Raw genomic sequence first — 20,572 nt, 5'->3', positions numbered from 1 at the left:
GGCACTTAGAGAGAATATACATAAAAAAAGATATTATCACACAACTGAACCACTTAGCAGACTGAAAAACTGGCTTTGTGTTCTAACACTATAATTAATTAACAGTAAGATAGTAAATTACCTGGCTATTTTGAAGTGTAAATACTTAATTCATTTTAATAAAGGGTAATAATTTTATATAACTCATTGAATTGTATTACACAAAATCTGAAACATGCACACAAATCAATATAATGCCTTATTTATTATAAATGATGGAGAAAGAACAGTTTCCTTTCTTTTCAGTGCTGATAACCAAATTCTAAGCTCATATGAATCCATCTTTATAATAAGACCTTAAGAATGGGCGTCATGTTGTAAATCATAAACTGAGATTAAAAAAAGCTTGGCAACATGTCTGAACTTATCTACCTATTACTTATTACCTTAGTAAGTGGCAAATCCAGAACTTGATAAAGAACTTAAAATGAAGCAATATACTTCTGTGCTATATGAATAATTAATTGAGTGCACAGATTTTCAGGATATGCACTATGTATGCATATCTGATGATTCTCTTGAAAACCTTAATGTGGAAATTCAATACTAACTTTCATTAGCTTTCTGAATAATATCCTATTCCTCTTAGCTAATCATAGTGTATTATATAAGACTCAAACACCAAACTCAAGTTACATTGTAGAGCAGTATTTCTGGTAAATAAAGTGGTTCCAAGTGATCCGCTGGGGGCAATACACCAAACACAAGGAAATTAGCACTATGGCTGAGAACTCCTCAGATTAACTATTTCATAACATTTCAAAGATTTACATCATAATTTCTAAATACTTATATGCCAGCTTCTATAAACATTTCTGTTCTAGCATTACCAGCAGTAAAATGGCAGCTAGAAACATCATACTGATCCTTAAAACTATGCCATGGTGTCTACGGCCATATCACCCTGAACGCTCCCGACCTCGTCTGATCTCAGAAACTAAGCAGGGTCAGGCCTGGTTAGTACTTGGATGGGAGACCGCCTGAGAATACCATGTGCTGTAGGTTTAAAAACAAACAAAACAAAACAAAAAAAAAACCCAAAAAACTATGCCATGGTTTGTGAAAGAGAAAGCAGGCAATTTCAAAAATGTCAAATCAGAAGCAGAATTACTTAAAATTATTTTCATGGTCATTATTACTAAGTATATTTTGAAGATTTAAAAGAAGATGGTAATGGAGCCATCTTAACATGCCTATAAATTCATGCAGGCACCGACATGCATCATGCAAACTGGGGGGCAAAGGGGAGTGATGGGAAGGTGGCAGAAATAAATCTGAAATTGTACTGTACCACGCTTTGTCAGAGAAGTAATGGACTAACTTCTCAACTCCTTGCCAATGGCATAATGGGAAAGCAGAGACAAGAAAAAGACAGGACAATGGTGTCAGAGACCACACAGAACACTAAGGCATTGCCATGACTGGGTAGCAGCCAACAGTAACGATTTTACTTTTGCTGTGTATTTCTAAGCAATATTCTTTAATATATTTGCATAAAATCAAAACATTTTAATGGGCCCATTTTTTCTTGCTGAAGTGTTTTAGCAGCTAATGCAAATAGCTATTCCTACAGAACCATCTAATACTTCTCACAAAAGAAAAAAAAGGAATCACTTAAAAAATTTTACCAAACAAAACAACAAAAAAAATTTGACATTTTAATACTCCAAATAGCTTAAAAGGTTTGAGGATTAGTTCAGATAATTCCTTACAAAGAAAAAAATACTTTAATAATTTCAGAGTATCTTTTATATTATAAATATAATTTAGATTTGGTAGTATATGTTTATTCATGGTACTATATTAAAAGATCAATAAATTACAATCTAACAATTATCAATATCATATATATATAATGTTCTTAATTGTAAATAGTTTCCACAAATCAGGGTAAATTGGAAGATATGACTAGATTTAAAAATTCTGCTCTAAATTCACATGAATTCTATCATAGATTCCTAAGTTCTTTGAGAACCAGGAATACTCTTAGTCCTACAGATCTGAGAGTGGTGTCTACAGCTCAAAGAACTTAAAGAAAATTTACAAATATACATTACATAGGAAAAATATATATTTCATATAAAAATTAAAATTTGAGGAAGTTCAATGACGTCTTTCAGTTGTTTAAAAAAGTTAAACAACAAACCATCCACAAAGTAACTAAGTTATTTAATCAAGTATTTAGAACATGGACACAATCCGTGTAAAATGCTTAATATTCAAAGCTCTTTATCTCCAAGACACAACCCATCAGTATCTACCTCTGGGATGCATAAAGATTCAGAAAAATAAAATTAGCATCATATTAATATAATTCTATTGGCATAACCAATATGAACAGTCCATTTATCCAGAGTAAGATATTGCAGGCACTACCGTACAACAACAAATGTGGATAACAAAATGACCTCACAATCTGTGTAGCAGTACATCTCAATATGTTAAGTGTTCAGAATCTCACCCATGCCCAGATTAATGGGATGGCTTCCTAGACCATATATTTGATGCATTTTCTAATCACTTACCAAAGGACTACTTGTGAAAATGGGCACGGCTACATTTACTATTTGCAACTCTAAAGAACGGCTTACTATAAAATCAAATTCTTTAGTTTTTTAATGTTACCTAGGTTTTCTTTTTTAAGAAAAAATATTTTATTTTTATGAAAAGTCACTTTTTCCTCATTAAGGCACTAATTTTGGTGCTACCCTTACACATAAATTTGGCAAGAGTCACATGGTAGAGCCAATCATATTGTTCCATATTAATGAGTCCCTCATGAAAACACGACCATTTAATATATACCCTGCCACTCTAGAAAGCACACACTCTAATTATAAAGCTCATTTTATGAATTAACATAGTAGAGGCGTGCTTAAACTGAATATTTACAAGGATAAACTGCAGTGCAGTTATATATCCACTTCATAGAAAAGAATTAAAATAGCATCAAGCCAATGAAAATATTAAATTAATAGAAATATGTCTATATAATGTATTAAATAATTCTTAAACTATTTTAAGAACTATTTACTACATAAAAATTCGTAATAGTATATAAAAGAACATAAAGAGAGTTGAGATAAGAACATTATGTATCCTAAAACAAAAATACTGTTTCATCAATCTTTTATCTGAAATTTACTTATTAAATACTCATGTGTGATATAAACTCATAATTAATTCAATAAATATATATTAGATTATGATGCAAAATTAATTGTGTTCCAATTAAAAATGTTTAGGAAATAACCCCTATAGACTCCAAATGAAACAACTAAAGTGTTCATGCCAAACAGATAGTACAGTGGGTATGGCACTTAGCATCTTACATATTGCTAACCTGGGTTTGATCCTTGGCACCACATATGGTTCCCCAAATCCACTAGAAGTGATCTTGAGCACAGCCAGGAGTAATCATTGCTGTGTCTCCATTCCCCCCCAAAATATAATTTTCATTTTTAATGTAATTCTGGTGGATGTAGTTTACAATGAATATAGTTTACAAGGCAAATTCATAAATCAGACAACTTATCAAGAAAATGCTAGGCTATTAAGACATAAGAAAACACATTTATATTATTTTTGTTGTGTAAAAAATATTTTTCCTACTATTAACATAAATGGAATTAAAAGTAGCTAAATTTTCAAGAAAGATATAAAATATTTTAAAAGTAACTTTAGGTATGACAAGTCAGTAGCACTATTTCAAAATAGAAATTCTAAAAAATTAAAAAACATATCACCTGGCATGAAACTATTTAAAATGATCATTTTGGTCTTTTATTTGTCAAAAACACTTTTTTTTGTTTGTTTTGGGTTTTGGGCCATCTGTGGTGACATTCAGGGGTTACTCCTGGCTATGTGCTCAAAAATCAGCCCTAGCTTGAGGGATTATATGGGATTCTGGGGGATCGAAGTGTGGTCCATCCTAGGTCAGTCGCGTGCAAGGTAAAGCACCCTACCACTGCACCATTGTCCAGCCCAAAGCACTTACTTTTTAATTACTTTTTTATATTTTTTAATTTTACACAGTTGGAAGTACAAAGACTAATACTTAGATACTAACAATGAATGTGAAAAATATACAGCATATTTCCAGGAAATGAAAAAGAATTGTGATTGTCCTTTTGTCTTCAAATTAAGGAGTTAACCTTAAATTCACCAGGACAATCCTTGGCTTGAGCAGCTTTCTAGATTGAGGATAGTAAAATGTTGCCTGAAATATTATGTATTCCCTGAATATATAATATTTTTTTGCTTATAACAAATTCAAAACAACAAAAATTTTTTTTTTAATTTGAAGCACTATTTATTTTATGGGAAGGTGTTGGTTGAAAGCTGACAATTCACAGGAGCTATATTCCTGACTCTGTACTCAGGAGTGACTGACTACTAGCAGTTTTTAGGGGACCAATATGTGAAGCCTCAGATTCGACACCCATTTGCAGCTGATGTGGATGTATGTAAGGCAAGTGTATTATCTCTTGTACTATTTCTCTGGTCACAAAGAACAAACAACTAGTCAAACAGGTAATCTTAGTGAAAAGTAACTAGTAACAAAGCAAATCTGGTATCAGTGTTTAAATAAAAACACAGTTCACTTACACTGATTTTTAGGATATGAATGTATTAGTTAAATAATACTGTAGAAAAATTCAAATCTACCATCACTTATAAAATTTAATTTTCTAAAAATTAGCACTAAGAATCAAGTTGACTAACATGAATGTAGAAGGAAGGGACAGTTCTAAAATCCTCTAAAAGCCACTAGATTTACCCCTATAATTCTTTATCCTCTCCTCTTTATTTTATAGTGAAATAATTATGATGATGATAATTTTAATATTAAACTGCTTCAGCTGTTCCAAAGGTCGGGCTAAAGAGTCAGCAGTTTAGAAAACATTTCTCCTCTAAAGGGACCTGTCAAGCTCAGAGAGGCCTATCAAAAATCTGTGAACATAGATATCTAGGAAATTCTAGTCACCACTTTTCACAAACAGAATCTCCAGGGCCCGGAGAGATAGCACAGCGGCGTTTGCCTTGCAAGCAGCCGATTCAGGACCAAAGGTGGTTGGTTCGAATCCTGGTGTCCCATATGGTCCTCCGTGCCTGCCAGGAGCTATTTCTGAGCAGACAGCCAGGAGTAACCCCTGAGCACTGCCGGGTGTGGCCCAAAAACAAAAACCAAAAAACAAAAAACAGAATCTCCAGAATCTCAATGGTCATCCTGTAGTCAGCTCCCTTTGCTGCATACATCATAAGACTTGACCTAGTAAAAGACTTCAATGTAAATGTCTTGTAGGTGACTACGGACTACTGCATCTTATTTATGGGGAATCAAAGCATCAATTTTTGACAGGAGATGTAGAGAAAGAAGATTTAACCTAGAAAAGCCAAAGAACAGGCCTAAAAGTTGTGTTGCAGAACAGTGCTGCTCCATAGCTGAAATGAAAATGGTAGTTCTAAACCTTTCAGGAAAGAAAGCATCTTTTTAAAACATGAAAGGTCAATGACTAAGCAGGGTGAAAGACTGTGTGTATGTGTGTATGTGTGTGTGTGTGTGTGTGTGTGTGTGTGTGTGTGAACAAGAGAAGAGCGCGAGAGACAGAGACAGAGACAGACAGACAGACAGACAGACAAGAAAGTTCTATACCTATACAAATATACTATGTGTTTAATTCCATATTACAGCTAAAAGGAGAGTCAAGAGGTAAATGTTGGAGGAAAAGGATAAGGACTAATAGTTTTGGTAACCAGAGGACAAGTATACCAATCTGAAACAAATCTGTGAAACAAAAGTATTCACTGATTGAAAACCTAAGAATACATCAACGTTTGTTATAGTATTCTTATAAAGGTGCCAACAGTTTCATGTAATAATTCATTAAGCGCTGAGCTAAATCCTTAGAGGAGAAAAGAAAGTAACACTCCTAAATCAAGAGAATTAAAAAGGAGGCAATGAAAGAAAAGGATGAAAAAATAGATTAAAAAAATTCCACAAAAAAACTTGCTTAATTAAACAAGCTATTATAAAGACTAAAACAGGGGCCAGAGCAATAGCACACCAACTAGGGCATTTGCCTTGCACACAGCTAACCAGATTTGATCCCTGGAATCCTATATGGTCCACAAAGTCTAATAGGAGTACTTTCTGAGCACAGAGTCAGGAATAATCCCTGAGCACCCTCACCCCCCAAAAAGTCTAATACAAACTCTGTCCTATTTTCCTGCAAAATAAAATACAAAAGGAGAGCATAATAATAAACTTAAAAAACTGCCTGAAATTCATGTAGGTACCTTTTTTTGACTAAAAACTAGTATGATTTAATAAATAATATTTAAATTTTTAATTGCTAAATGTTTTCTACTTTGCTACCTTATACAAATATGGGCTATTAATTTAGAAACTGCAATGAATCACAATTAAGAGTAAACCTATGGAGAAGACATAAAAGTGACTCTGACAATATTTTATAGCTTCTTGGGGTGACTTTTCAAAAAAGATAAAATATAACCAACTTACCAGGTATTTAAGTACATAGTACAGAATAATAAAAGCTGTTCTGAAAAGTATATTTAATGTAAATAATTTTTAAGTCAAAAATTACTAAATTATTAGAAAGGTTAGTAAACCATGCATATCCAAGCAATTTCTTCTGTACCTAAAGAAGCTGATTGATTACAGAGGTAGTAAGCTGTTAGAAAAGAGCCTTAAAAAAATCAAAGTATTTTTTAGATAATAGTAAAATGCAATCAAAGCATTATTTAGAGAAAATGCGCAATGGTCTAGTAAGCCTGTTCCCTAAACAGTATGCATCTATCCATTATACTGTATACATTTTTTAACAAAATCAGATTAAAAACCACATTTTTTATTCACATATAACAAGGTCATGAAAATAAAATGCATTATAGACAGATGCATGTATATCTCTGGACAGGGAAACATTTAAATATCATTAGAAAGAAATTAACTTCAGATAGCTTTCCTGGGGCTCTATGTCTTTTATTTACATGCAAAGAAAGTGTTAAAGAGAGAAGAGACCAGGAAGTACTGTTATCGCACATGCCTATAGGTCACTGGATGGGAGAAAAGGTGATGGGGAGCGACAAGTCATGCAGAAGAGGTAGGAATACCATGAACCAGAAAGCCAGAACAGGGTAGGAGTGAGGGGCACAGACTCACTCTGTCTGCGGTGCTGTGGAACAGTCCGTGGGATCCCCTGGAAGGAGCCCTGCCAATGAGAGAAGGAAGGAGCAGAATACCCACCCTGTGCAGAGAGATGGGGTAGGGAGGTATAATAAAAAAGGGAGCCAAAAAATAGAGAAACCAAAGTCATATTCTTTTTTCAATAAAGCAATAGTATTAATAAAACAAGATTTCATGTTTCTTAATATAGGCAGCTCACATAACTAAAAATCCCATAATCCAAGCCTATTTTCACATATTTTTAGAAAAAAAATTAATTTCCTCTAAGACAAAAGAAATTATTTATTCCTTCTAGTATACATAACATTGTTATCACATAACTTTTAAAATAGCAGAACCCAGCATCTTTCTCAAAAAATTAAAGCATACAAAATTTCCCCTTTTTAAATCAGTTTTTGAAGGATTAAAGAATAAAAAGAAAAAATTGAAAATAGCAGAAACACAGCATTAAAAATTACAATGTGAAACACTATGCCAAGAATGTGACCTATAGAGCACATATATGCTTTTTTTTATACTAAGAATAATTTCTCTGCTTGTTTACTTTAATTATAAATTATTAGAATCAGTCACTAAGAAATTTCTTGCTGCAGCCAAGGGATATCCATTTATTAAGCTGACAGAAAAGTTATCATTTGAATTTATGTCTAGAAAGAAAGAATGTGAATTTTTGTTGTTGTTGCTTTTGACTTTGCTTATTTTTATAATTTTTATTTTGACCATATTGGCTTACGTATCTTTCACAGTAGTATTTTAGGTACATATTAACATTGAATCAAGGGAATTCCCATCACCAAATTTGCCCTCTCCCCACCTCTGTTCCCATCCTGCATCCCATATCCCCCACCCTCACTTCCCGGGATGCTAGAATAAGTGGTCCTCTCTGTGTCTAGCTTACTACTTAGTGATCATATGTCTGGTTGGTCCTGGTACCCTCCCTTATTTCCCCCTCTATTTGAGAGGGGGAACTAGATAGTTCAAGTTATGTGGTTTTGTTTGAAGAAAGAAACAGCAATAAAGTGGAGTAAAAATCAAATAAGCCGAAAATGGGTGTAGTCCATCTAGGCTCTCAATCTCAGTTTGAGAGAGGACAGAAAAAAAGAAATTGAAATACCACAACAATACAAAATGAAATCTTGAAAAAAATATCCAGTGACCACTACAGCATTAAAGGCAAGCACCACTTAATAGTCTAAGAATGTGAATTTTTTATTCTGTCATTCAAAATGCCTCATTCCACTTCTTATCTCTTAAGTCCTATCTAATTTTCTCAGTCTATTTCAAAGTCGTTTTCCAAAAGTTTTTCTTTGTCCTAACTAAATTATGTTTTATAAACACTGATATCCTTTAAGAAATACTCATCTAACCACCAAAGCAGTACCTGCGATGTACAGACCTAAACTACAGGCTCTAGTCATCAAACACATTCAACCAAACCAGCATTCCCTTGCTATTCTCTCCTTTCTTCTCTCTATTTTTTTCTCTTCTCTTTTCTTTTTCTCTTCTACTCTTCTCTTTACTTTTTTCCCTTTCTCTTCTCCCTTTCTACAGTATTTTCTCTTTTCTCTTCCTTCATACCCCTCCCATATACCTTCCCCTTTCTCCCCCCCGGAAATCCAACTATCCCTTCACCCCTCAATCCCATCCAGATCTCCCACCATATTAAAACTCTCCACCCTCAGTCCTTAATCTTTTAGGCATCAAGATCGACCTCCTACCCAATGAACCAGTACCCAGCACCCAGGCGAGGGGACACCCAACCGAACCCACACATCGTCTCCTGCAAGAAAAGACAGCCAACTCCCCTGTGGACACATGCTGCGAGACCCTCCCTACCAACTCCCCCTAACATGGACTGTTTCTTGAAACCGGACTTAGGTCCAATAGTATCCCCAATGCAAGAACTCTTCCAAGACCTCCCAGCTGCAAATTTTTACCAATCTGAAGGGGGGCAGGGTGTGTGATTGGAAGATGCCTGGGAACCCACACACCACAAGAAAAATCCAAAAGACAATGGGAAAACTGTACTTCCAACATAGGCATAAGACCTGTAATACACCAACTCTTTACCTGTTCTCTCCCAAATGCAAAGTAGTCTTTTGCACCACGTTGGTCCTTTAAAAACTTCGCTAACTCATTTTATTTTTTTTTATTTTTTTTAATTAACTTATTTATTTAAATGTTTGCCTTACATATACATTTGTGGGCACATACACTTTTATTTCCTTTTTTTTTTTTTTTTTTAATCGTCTTTGGGTATGTGACCTATCTCTGTTACCCACTCTGTCCACCCTAAATACTCCGACATATAATGGAGCACCACTTCCCCCTGCAAAGGCACACTAAATAAAGGGGAAATCTTACATATTTAAAAAAAAAGAGCTCTTATCTACTAGAGATAGGAACTCATAGTTGTTTACAATACAGGGTTATCTCCTACCTTGAAAATATGTCAAGTGGAATCAACTTAGACCTCAGGTGATTAGATACCATTCAACCAGCCTTGAACCCTGGATCCCAGACATAGAAACGGCACAGCTCCTCACAACAGCTGTAAGAAACAATCTCCATCTGGGACAGCCTTATTACTGCAGGGTCAACAACAAGGGCCAGCTCTAACATGATATCTCGACAATGAGGAAAATGTGAACAACTTGACCTTAGAGCAGTTTAGCCTACCTCACCAGCTAACGACAAGACAAAACCAGAAGACGCGGCACCCTTTGGTAGGTCCAAAAGCCAAGATCGTGATTTACAGATGACTGGATACTAGAACCACGACCAGACTGTATACATCTTGGGACCAATAAAAAAGCCCTAGTCTAGGGTTTGAACTAAGACCTGCACAATAAGCATGATCCCCAGTCCCAAAGGTCCGGCAGAGACAATTGTAACGGAAAGGGGCTTCTGGAAGAACAAAGAAAGACGCTATCCTAGATGCCTTCCTAGGTTCAGCGCAAAGACCAAGATCACCAACCACAGAAGATGGATTAAAATGGCACTGAGGTAACAGAACCTCTAGATTCACAAAGACTGACTTCACCATAAGTCCCACCTCAGGATATGTACAGATACTGGGACTGCTAAACACAGAGCTCTGACGGTATCACACTGGACAGAGCAGAAGCCTTCCACACACCAAAAAAAAAAAAAAAAAAAAAACCACAACCTGGAGAGTAATGATCCTGAGCAAAGACTAGAGCTGATTCCATGACAGTATACTCCAAGGACGGAGAAACCCCATATCTTATAGGGCAAGTGAATTCCTTTTCGAATGACCCCAATATTTACTGTGCCAGGGCAGGAGGGAAAAAAAAAATACAAAAAACACAAAACCTTGGTTATGTATATATATATATATATATTATATATATATATATCTTACCTTCATTTATTATTGTTATTATTATTTTTATTTACCTAGCTATTTTGGTCGATTCCTCAGTTTGGATGTGATTATTGAAATTGTTGGCCCCAATTATTCTTTTTTTTTTTTTTTCTTTTCTTTCTCTTCCTTTCTTTTCTTTCGTTATGTGCTACGCCATGTTTCTTATTTCAAGACCACGGCGTGTTTTTTGTTTGTTTGTGTTTGTTTTTAGTTTGTTTTGGTTTGTTTTTTATCTGTTTTTTTGTGGTGCTTATCGTTATAGCTGGAGTCCTCACTGGATATTTGACACTTCTTTTGGTACTGGTGGAGTGTTTCAACTTCTTTTTCTCCTTCATTTCCCAAATCGATGATGAGAACCTCTAGAAGGATTCTGCCCATTTTCGGGGTATTAAACTCTTACCCCGGTTTATTTATTTTCTCTCTTTCAGGCAAAACCACGCAACTTGAACTAGCTACCCCTGCCCCTACTTAGAGGGGGAAATAAGGGAGGCATCAAGACCAAACTGATGCAAGACTACTAAGTAGTTGGTTAGAGACAGAGGGGACCACATATTCTAGCCGCCCTGGGGGTGAGGGAAGAGGAAATGGGAGGTAAGACAGAAACGGGGGTGTAGGGAGGACAATTTGGGGATGGGAATCCCCCCTGATTTTATGTAAATATGTACCTAAAATATTATTGTCAACAATATGTAAGCCACTATGATCAAAATAAAAATTATATTAAAAAAAAAAAAGAAATACTCATCTAAGAATTACTTTGTTCCTCTTTTAAAATTCTGATCTATTATTTCTTTTTTATTCTATTAAATATAATCACCCTACAAATAACAGCGTTTTTAATTGGTGTAACTATAGCTTTACATGAGTGATTTTTAAAGAATGTAAATAGTGGGGCCGGAGCAGTGGCGCAAGCAGTAGGGTGTTTGCCTTGCACATGCTAACCTAGGATGGACAGCAGTTCAATCCCCTGGCGTCCCACATGGTCCCCAGGTCAGGAGCAATTTCTGAACGCATAGCCAGGAGTAATCCTTGAGGATCACTGGGTGTGGCCCAAAAAGGCAAAACAAAACAAAACATAAAAGAGGACCCTGTGATTACATTTTAATAGTAAAGGGATGTCTAGTTCCAGCACAGGATAAAAGTATGTATCCACTTCTTTTGTCTCTTATCAACTACATCTTAGAAACATATCATGCAAAAATTTAAAAAGCATATATGGCTACATTAATATACAAGAATAAAAAATTTAGAGTAAATTGTCAAATTACAAAGATTACTTATAATGAATGGTATCAATGTATGAAGAAGTCTCAGGGTTCAAAAATGAGTGCAAATAACAAACTTCTGAATGATATGACACATGAAGTAAATCCTGAAATAACTGAAAACAGTCAATAACTGAAAACTAGAATCACAAAACAAACACTCTTATAAAATTTGATTATAAAATACTACACAATGGAGAGATAGTGTGGAGGTAAGGCATTTGCCTTGCATGCAGAAGGATGGTGGTTCAAATCCCAGCATTCCATATGGTCCCCTGAGTCTGCCAGGAGCGATTTCTGAGCACAGAGCCAGGAGCAACCCCTGAGCGCTGCTGGGTGTGACCCAAAAACAAAACAAATAAAAACTAAACAATGATGTTGAAGAACAAGAATGCCAATAATAATAAGAATCTAATCAAATTCTTGCATACAGCATTCTATCCAACACAGCAAAACATTTATATAAGTTTATAAAAACATTTACCAAGACAGACCATATTTAGACTATCAATCAAGAACAACAAAGTTAAAAACCAAAACTATACAGAATGTGCTATCTACTAAAAATCAATAAAGCAAAATATTTTCATACAATTTGATACTTGGGCCGGAATGATAGTTCAGTGGGTAGGGCGCATGCAGCTGACCTGGATTCTATCCCTGGCATTCCATATGGTTACACACACACACACACACACACACACACACACACACACACACACACACAATTTGCATTGCATGTAGCTGACCTGGATTCTATCCCTGGCATTCCATATGGTTATACACACACACACACACACACACACACACACAATTTGCATTGCATGTAGCTGACCTGGATTCTATCCCTGGCATTCCATATGGTCCTACACACACGTACCATACACACACAACACACAACCATCTACTTTGATAGCAACATACTTCTAGGGTCGAATAAGACTCAAGGGAAAAATAAACATGTGGGATATAAAAGAAAATAGTTATACCAAAAGCTGTATGGCAGCTAAATCAGTAACAGAATTAAGAAAAATATGCACATGCAAAAAATAAACCACCATCTTAAAAATTGGGAAATAGAAAATAAACCTAAAGTAAGTAGAAAGACAAATATAATTACTGATCATGAACAAAAAGAGGTAATCAAGGACATCAAAAGGCTTTTATTTAAAGGCCAATAAAACTGACAACCATCCAATACAGTCAAAAGCATCTTCATATACGTTAGTACAGCAAAAGTATTTAGCCAAATGCAAAACACAAAACAAATTTATAATTAAAAACTATCATCTACCCAGTTTTTCAACTTGATTAAAAGTAACTCTCACATATGTACTGCCAACATTTAATTAATAGAGAAAAAGACTGAAAGCGTTCTCTCTTCGTTCAGGCAAGACTGTTCATTTGCACTACCTTTACTCAGCACAATACTGGAATCCCCAGTCAGTGCCATCACACAAGAAAAAAATGCTAGGTTTAGAAAGCAAGAAAACTTTATAAAAATCAGTAGCAAATACATGTAAACAAAATTTAAAATAATACCATCTAAGACACACACAAAGATTAAATAATTAAAATTAAGAAAGATATGTATGTAACTTATATCCTGAAAACTAGTAAATGCTGATTAAAAATATTTAATTAAGGAGTGATATGCTGAGGCAGGCGAGATGGCGCTAGAGGTAAGGTGTCTGCCTTGCAAGCGCTAGCCAAGGAAAGATCGCAACTGCAGTTCGATCCCCCGGCGTCCCATATGGTCCCCCCAAGCCAGGGGCGATTTCTGAGCGCTTAGCCAGGAGTAACCCCTGAGCATCAAACGGGTGTGGCCCGAAAAACCAAAAAAAAAAAAAAAAAAAAGGAGTGATATGCTTTACTTGTATTTAAAGACTCAATATACATTAAGATAGTAATACTCTGAATGAAATGGGTATAGAAAATTACCTATCAAAATTCTGATACTAATTTCATAAACAGTTGAGCATATTTGAAAAATATATAAAAAGAATTATAATATTTTAAATAACATTTAAAACAATATTTTAAATAACAATAAAATGGAAGGACCCAATTTATACCATATTGCTACCATAGTTAAGAGAATATGTTACTGGCGAAGGGGAATAAATACACATTAAGATCAAAGAAAGTACATTCAACTATTTTGACACAGGCATAAAAGCCTTTCAATAGAGAAAGTGTAGTCCTTCAAATATTGCAAACAAAAGGGTATTTGTAGTATTTGTAGGTCAGTGATAAACCTTGACCTAAATTTAATTTCTTAAATAAAAATTAACTCCAAATAGATTACTGATTTAAATATGTAATATAAAACCACCTCACATCTGAATTTGGTGAATAGACATGACCTAAAGATAAATTGGACTTAATCAAAATTTAAATATTTTTCTCTGTAAAAGAAAAACAGAAAAAAAGGTAAGATACTTGGAAAATTCTTGCATGCCATATGCCTAATAAGGACCCAATCAATAATATAATAAGAAAGTTAAAAATGTGTGTTAGGGGAAGACATTATGAAATAGTTAAACAAAGATGGCAAATAAACACAAAAAAGGATGTCATGATCAGTAGTAACTAGGTGCATGCAATCTAAATCCACAATGGAGTATCATTATACACCTATCATTATAGATCATATTACATGAATATAAAATTATCTAAAATATTTTTAAACAATTATGGTTGAAGATGTAGAAAAACCACATTGCTGATGTTAATCAAAAATGGCAGTTTCTCGGGAAGTTAAAATATCAGGTATTATATATTCAGATAAGGTATATTACTGAGCATGCAGGGGGAAAACTGCATCTATACCAAATCTCCTACATAAATATTCACAGCATCTTGATTTGTTGTTATTTTAAAACATTTTTAGCTAATTTTATAGTTATGTAATATATACAGTCATGTAGCTGCTGTATGTTCTCTTTCTTTCTCTCTCCAAAGACCAAATACTAGAACTTTAATAGAACAGATTTCATCTAATTGACACATTTTTACTTAAAAAATGCTCAAGTATTCATGTTTTACAAAAAGATAGCAATTAGACCTTACTATCTAAAACCAATCTCAAAATCTCATGGTACATCAATATTTCTCTTCAATTACAATAATATAAAATAATATAGAGTATGTCATAATTTTAAATACCAATAGATATAAGGTTTTGTGCCATCCACAAAATACCTGTTAGAATTTTCCACTTTCTGACAATATCTAATCTAGAACAAACCCCTACATCTTTGAACTCTATTTCAAATCATGCACAAGAAGTCCAAATCTTCAATTCTCTCTGAGTTTTATAGATGGTTTCTCACAATGTTTCTTCTAGGATGCAACGTTCCCCACCCAAATAAGTTTCACAGGTGTTTTCCTAGTAAGCTGTGACTAAATTTTTTTTTATATTCATTACTCTGAATGATCAGGACAGTTCTATTTATTTAAACTGTTTAGGCCCAAGTAAGAAGAAATGGTATTATTTATTTTCTCCTATAATATAACAAATTTAACTTTCAGAAGAAATCATTAGACTGTAAAACTACTATAGAGACATCCTCTAGGAAAAAAAAGACAGAACCCTTGTTTTCATTTGACATGAAAAAGTAGCGAAGGAGATAAGGCACTGCTTTGCATGCAGCCAACACCAGTTAGAATTCCTGATACCACATATGGTTCCCAGGGCAATGCCAAGAGTCACCCTGAGCACAGGGAAAGGAATAGCCCTTGAAAACTGGCAGGTGTAGCCTCAAAACAAATAATACAAGTATTTACTTTCTAAAACTGTTTTTTTTTTTTTAAAGCACGGTGTAAGCGTTTTGTCACGAACCAAGCTCAGTGCTTCATAAATACAAGACATGCTCTACCATTGAGTCATATCCTGGACCTTAGAAAAAATATTTTATCATTATCTAGATATATGGAAGGATATCTTGAAACTTTTGTTTAAATATTTCAATGCATTAGTAGATAAACCATTCAATTTCTATAATGTCCAATTTTAACTTGCTCCTATCATTGAAAATTTAATTTCTTGTCAGTGATCTATAAAAATCATATTATTATTGTCTATAAAAATCAGTGTAAAATACACGTAACAGAATTCTTGTTATGCTATCATAGAAACATGAATATTATAATGTAATTTCTCAGCAATATAGAAGCTTTCTATTTAGCATTAACCATGAAAAATAAGCTGTATTCAATGCTAATACTGATGAGGCATTAAATAACTACAAAATAATTGCATGACTAGGTGATAAAGAACATTTATTTAATACCAAATTTTATATACTTTTTATTGAAAATAACTTTAGTGAACCACTTTAACTATAACAAATCTAACATCACCCTGATACCAAAAGTTAGATGGAGACACCACAAAAAAAGAAAATTAAAGGCTAATATTCCTGGTGAAGCCAGATGCAAAGATCCTTAACAAAATGCTAGGAAACAGAATCCAAAGACTTTATCAAGAAGGTTATACACCCTACCAAGTAGGATTCATTCCAGACTGCAAAGATGGTTTAGTATATTAAAATCAATCAATATAATACACCACATATCAATAAAAATCATGATATCAATAGAGGCAGAAAAAGCATGTGTCAAGGTCCAGCACCCATTATGAATTAAAAAAAATCAATAAGATGGAAATTGAAAAACTTTTCTCAATATACCATAGTTAAAGCCAATTACCATGAGCTCATGGCAAACATCATACACAATGAGGAAAATCTAAAAGCCTTTTCTCTATGCTCTGGCATAAGACAATGTTGCCCCCTTTCACCACATCTATTTAATATAGTATTGAAATTACATGCCATAATAATTAGGCAAGAAAAAGATATCAAGGGCATCTATATCAGAAAGAAGTCAAACTCTCATTGTTTGCAGATGAGATGATACTATATTTAGAAAATACTAAAAACTGTACAATAAAGCTACTATAAAAATTGTATAGTAAAGTGAGTGGTTATAAAATAATACACAAAATTCCATGGCTTTTTTATATAGAAATGATAAGAGAGAGGATATATATTAAAAAAAAAATTCTATTCACAATTGTCCTCAGAAAATGAAGTACAACTAAGTCAACTAAAGAGGTCAAAGACATATACAGATAAAACTACAAAACACTGCTTCAAAAAATAAGAAGGAAACATAAGAAAACAGAAACATACACTGTGCTAATTTATTGGGACGACTGACATCATTAAAATGGCAATACTTCCCAAAGCATTGTACAGACTTAATGCAATCCCTATAAAAATACCTATGACATGTTTTAGGAAGTGGATAAATCTTGAAATTCATGTAGGACAATAAAAGTCCATGCATAGCTAAAGAAATCCTTGGAAAGATAAGGTGGCATCATGTTCCCCAGCCTTAAACTGTACTGTAAAAGCTGTAGTCACTAAAGCAACATGGTACTGGAAGAGACAGATCCTCCTACCAGCGGACTAGATTTGAGTATTCTGAGACTAACTTTCAGATATATGATCAATTAATTTTTGGTAAAAGGGAAAGAAATACAAAGTAGAGCAAGGAAAGCCTCTTCAAATAGTGTTGGGAAAACTGGTCAACTACATGCAAAAAAAAAAAAGTGAACTTAAAACTCTACTTAATACCGTGCGCAAAGGTCATATCAAAATAGATTAAAGACCTTGATTTCAAGAAAAAGAAAATAAAAAGACCTTGAAATCAGACATGACTGTACGTCACACAAAGGAAGACATAAGCAAAACACTTCATGACTCTGAAGCTAAAGGCATCTTCAAAAATGAAATATCACTGACCACGCAAGTGGAAGTAAAGATAAACAGATGGGACTACATTAAACTGAGGAGCTTCTGCACCTCAAAGGAAACAGTGACTAGGACACAAAGACTATCCACAGAATGGAAGAAACTACTCACCCACAATGATAATGGGTTAAGATCTAAGATATACAAAGCACTGACAGAACTTAGCAAGAAAAAAAATATCTAACCCATACAAAGAGGAGGAAAAGAAATGAACAGACATTTCCTCAAAGAAGAAATACAGATGTTCAGTCCACATCACTACTCATTAAATCAAAATGAGATGAGTGGTGATAATAACATGGAGATTATGATACTGAGTAAGAGAGTAAGAGGGATAGGCAAACACAGAATAATCTCACTAATCTATGGGATATAAAGAAAATAAAAGAGTGCTGGATGATATACAGAGACAACAGAGATAAGAATTAGGACTACCAGTCCATGGTAGGAAGCTTGCCACAGAGAGGAGTGTACAGTTAAAAGTAGAGAAGGTTCAGCTATGAAAGTGACATGCACTTTCCTAACAGTAGTGCAAAGGACAGAGTCAAAAGGGTAGAAAAGGAGAGGGAGGGAGGAAGTAAAGGAGGAAGGGAGAAAGTGAGGGAAAGTGTGTGAAGTAAAATTCCTGCCCCAGAAGCAGGTGGGGAGCATGAATAAAAGGAAGAGGGTATCAAGGAGGGTGAGAGAAAATGGTAATATTGACAGCAGGAAATGAGCACTGGTAAAGATTGTTGTGATTGTAACTCAATCATGAACAACATTATCGATAAAAGAAACAAATGGCAGTATTAACAACCTAGTAATTACAGCAATTAAATAAAAATGTAATTAAAAATGAGAATGGTACACTTCACAAAGAACAAGAACCACTGTTTGTTTTGTTTTGTTTTGTTTTGGGGGGGTCACACCCAGCAGCACTCAGAGGTTACTCCTGGCTCTATGCTCAGAAATCGCTCCTGGCAGGCTCAGGGGACCATATGGGATGCCAGGATTCAAATCCTTCTGCATGCAAGGCAAATGCCTTACCTACATGCTATCTCTCCAGCCCCTAACCACTTTTTGCATAGATGCGGGGAGAAAAGGACTTTTATTCACTGCTGCTAGAAAAGTAAACTGGTCCAGCCTTTTTGGAAAACAATATGGATATTCCTAAAAATACTAGAAATTGAGCTGCCATATGATCCACCAATACCACTTCTTGAGAATCCAAAAACACCATTCTTTCTGCATGAAATGAAGGAATTTTCTTATATATGGATATATATTGAGAATACTATGCTGAGTGAAATGAGTTATAGGATGAGGGACATAGAATAATCTCACTTATTTGTGGGATAGAAGGGAAAAAAAGACAATATGGTAATAATATCGAGACAATTAAGATGAGGTCCAGGAGGACCAGATCATGATAGGAAACTTGCCACAAATAGTGGAGCAATGCAGGTAAGGTAAAGAAGGGTCCACAATGACAATGATAATTGGAACTGATCATTCTGGATAAGAACTGGGTGCTGGGGCCAAAGCAGTGACACGGAGCTGTAAGGCATCTATCTTGCTGGTGCCTGCCTAGGACAGATGGCATCAATCCGATCCCCTGGGTTCCAATATGGTTCCCCAAGCCAGGAGTGTTTTCTGAGCGCATAGCCAGAGGTAACCCCTGAGCGTCACCGGGTGTGGCCCCTCCCAAAAAAACTGGATGCTGAAAGGAAATAAAATTTATATATATATATATAATTTATATAAATTTATATACATGGTACCACTTCACTAACAATAATGCAAAACAGCGTCAATATAATGCAAAACAGTGTCAAAAAGAAAAAAAGTTATTAGTTTTGTTCCTAAAATTTGTGAGTACTTTAAATATTTTAAATACCTATTTAAGTTTTAATTTAAAATGCCAATTTCTGGCATTTATCCCCCAAACACATTATTTGGAATGATATGCATTCTCTGCTCATTGCAGCACTATATCTAATAGTCAAGATCTGAAACCAATATACATGTCCAACATCAGATAAGTAGATTAAGAAATCTGGGGTTATATACATTTTGGTATACTACTCAGCTTTAAGAGAAGATGAAATCTAGTCTTCAGCTACAACTTGAAAAAACTAGAAGGTGTCATGTTAAGTGACATAAGTCAAGGAAAAAATGACAAATATCAGATTATCTCACTCATATGTGGTATATAAAGAAATAAAATTAAAAAAAGAAATAAAACTAGAGAAGGGACAGTAATAATTATAACAAACCCTTGAACTTTGCCAATGAAACTAAGTGTGTGGGAAGAGAAGCTAAGGGGGGAAAATATGGAAGATTGCAAGTGCTGTAAGGGAAATGATGGAGAGTATCTGGCACTTTTGATGAAAGTGGAGGGACACAAACTACAACAAAACCATTAACACTATCACAAGTTGTTAAATAAAAAATAAGATAAAAAGTGTCCTAAACGATCTAGCTTGCCTGGAGCCTAGACTTGGTCTTGTGCCAGGAAACTTCAGGGGTCTGGTCTCTTTGTACTTAGGCCAAGGTTATTTCTTTCCATGTCCCTCATATTTTGGTGGGCCTATGCAAACAACAATTGCCACTCTAACACCATTTTTACTGTGCTCCTTTGACTCTAATCCTTAAAAAGAACTCACTTAAAATTTGAGGTTAACTTAAGCTAATATGCATGTATATGGAAATGTAAGAAAATACTATGCCTGTAATGTTTAAGGAGTTACGTAAATTTTATGGCTTTAGATTGCCTTGTGTACTGTTAAGAAATATTATAATGTGTTACAATCTGGGGACTTGAGGGACAAAGTGATTTACATGGATTCTGTCTTATTTAGCTTAA

At 34.5% G+C, this 20,572-nt stretch overlaps 1 protein-coding gene and 1 pseudogene across 4 annotated transcripts in view; one reads left to right on the top strand and one right to left on the bottom strand.

Annotated features, from left to right (window-relative positions):
* Nucleotides 1-20,572, bottom strand: part of CCSER2 (coiled-coil serine rich protein 2) — a 124,402-nt gene that overhangs the window by 5,523 nt on the left and 98,307 nt on the right. The window contains exons 11-12 of one of the 4 annotated variants that reach the window (XM_049790646.1): nt 7,229-7,313; nt 1,331-1,370 (exon numbers count right to left, since the gene is read on the bottom strand). The exons of 2 other annotated variants lie outside the window; for them this stretch is intronic. In XM_049790646.1, coding sequence (XP_049646603.1) covers nt 1,331-1,370; nt 7,229-7,313 — 125 coding nt within the window. The remainder of the gene's footprint in view (nt 1-1,330; nt 1,371-7,228; nt 7,314-20,572) is intronic. One more of the 4 variants, XM_049790647.1, reaches the window with a different exon arrangement.
* Nucleotides 926-1,044, top strand: LOC125995239 (uncharacterized; annotated as a pseudogene).

The sequence above is a fragment of the Suncus etruscus genome, chromosome 17 (assembly GCF_024139225.1).
Source record: "Suncus etruscus isolate mSunEtr1 chromosome 17, mSunEtr1.pri.cur, whole genome shotgun sequence".
Classification (NCBI taxonomy): domain Eukaryota; kingdom Metazoa; phylum Chordata; class Mammalia; order Eulipotyphla; family Soricidae; genus Suncus; species Suncus etruscus.
Note: the sequence above shows the minus strand (reverse complement) of the source record. Positions and strands in the feature narration are given on the sequence as shown.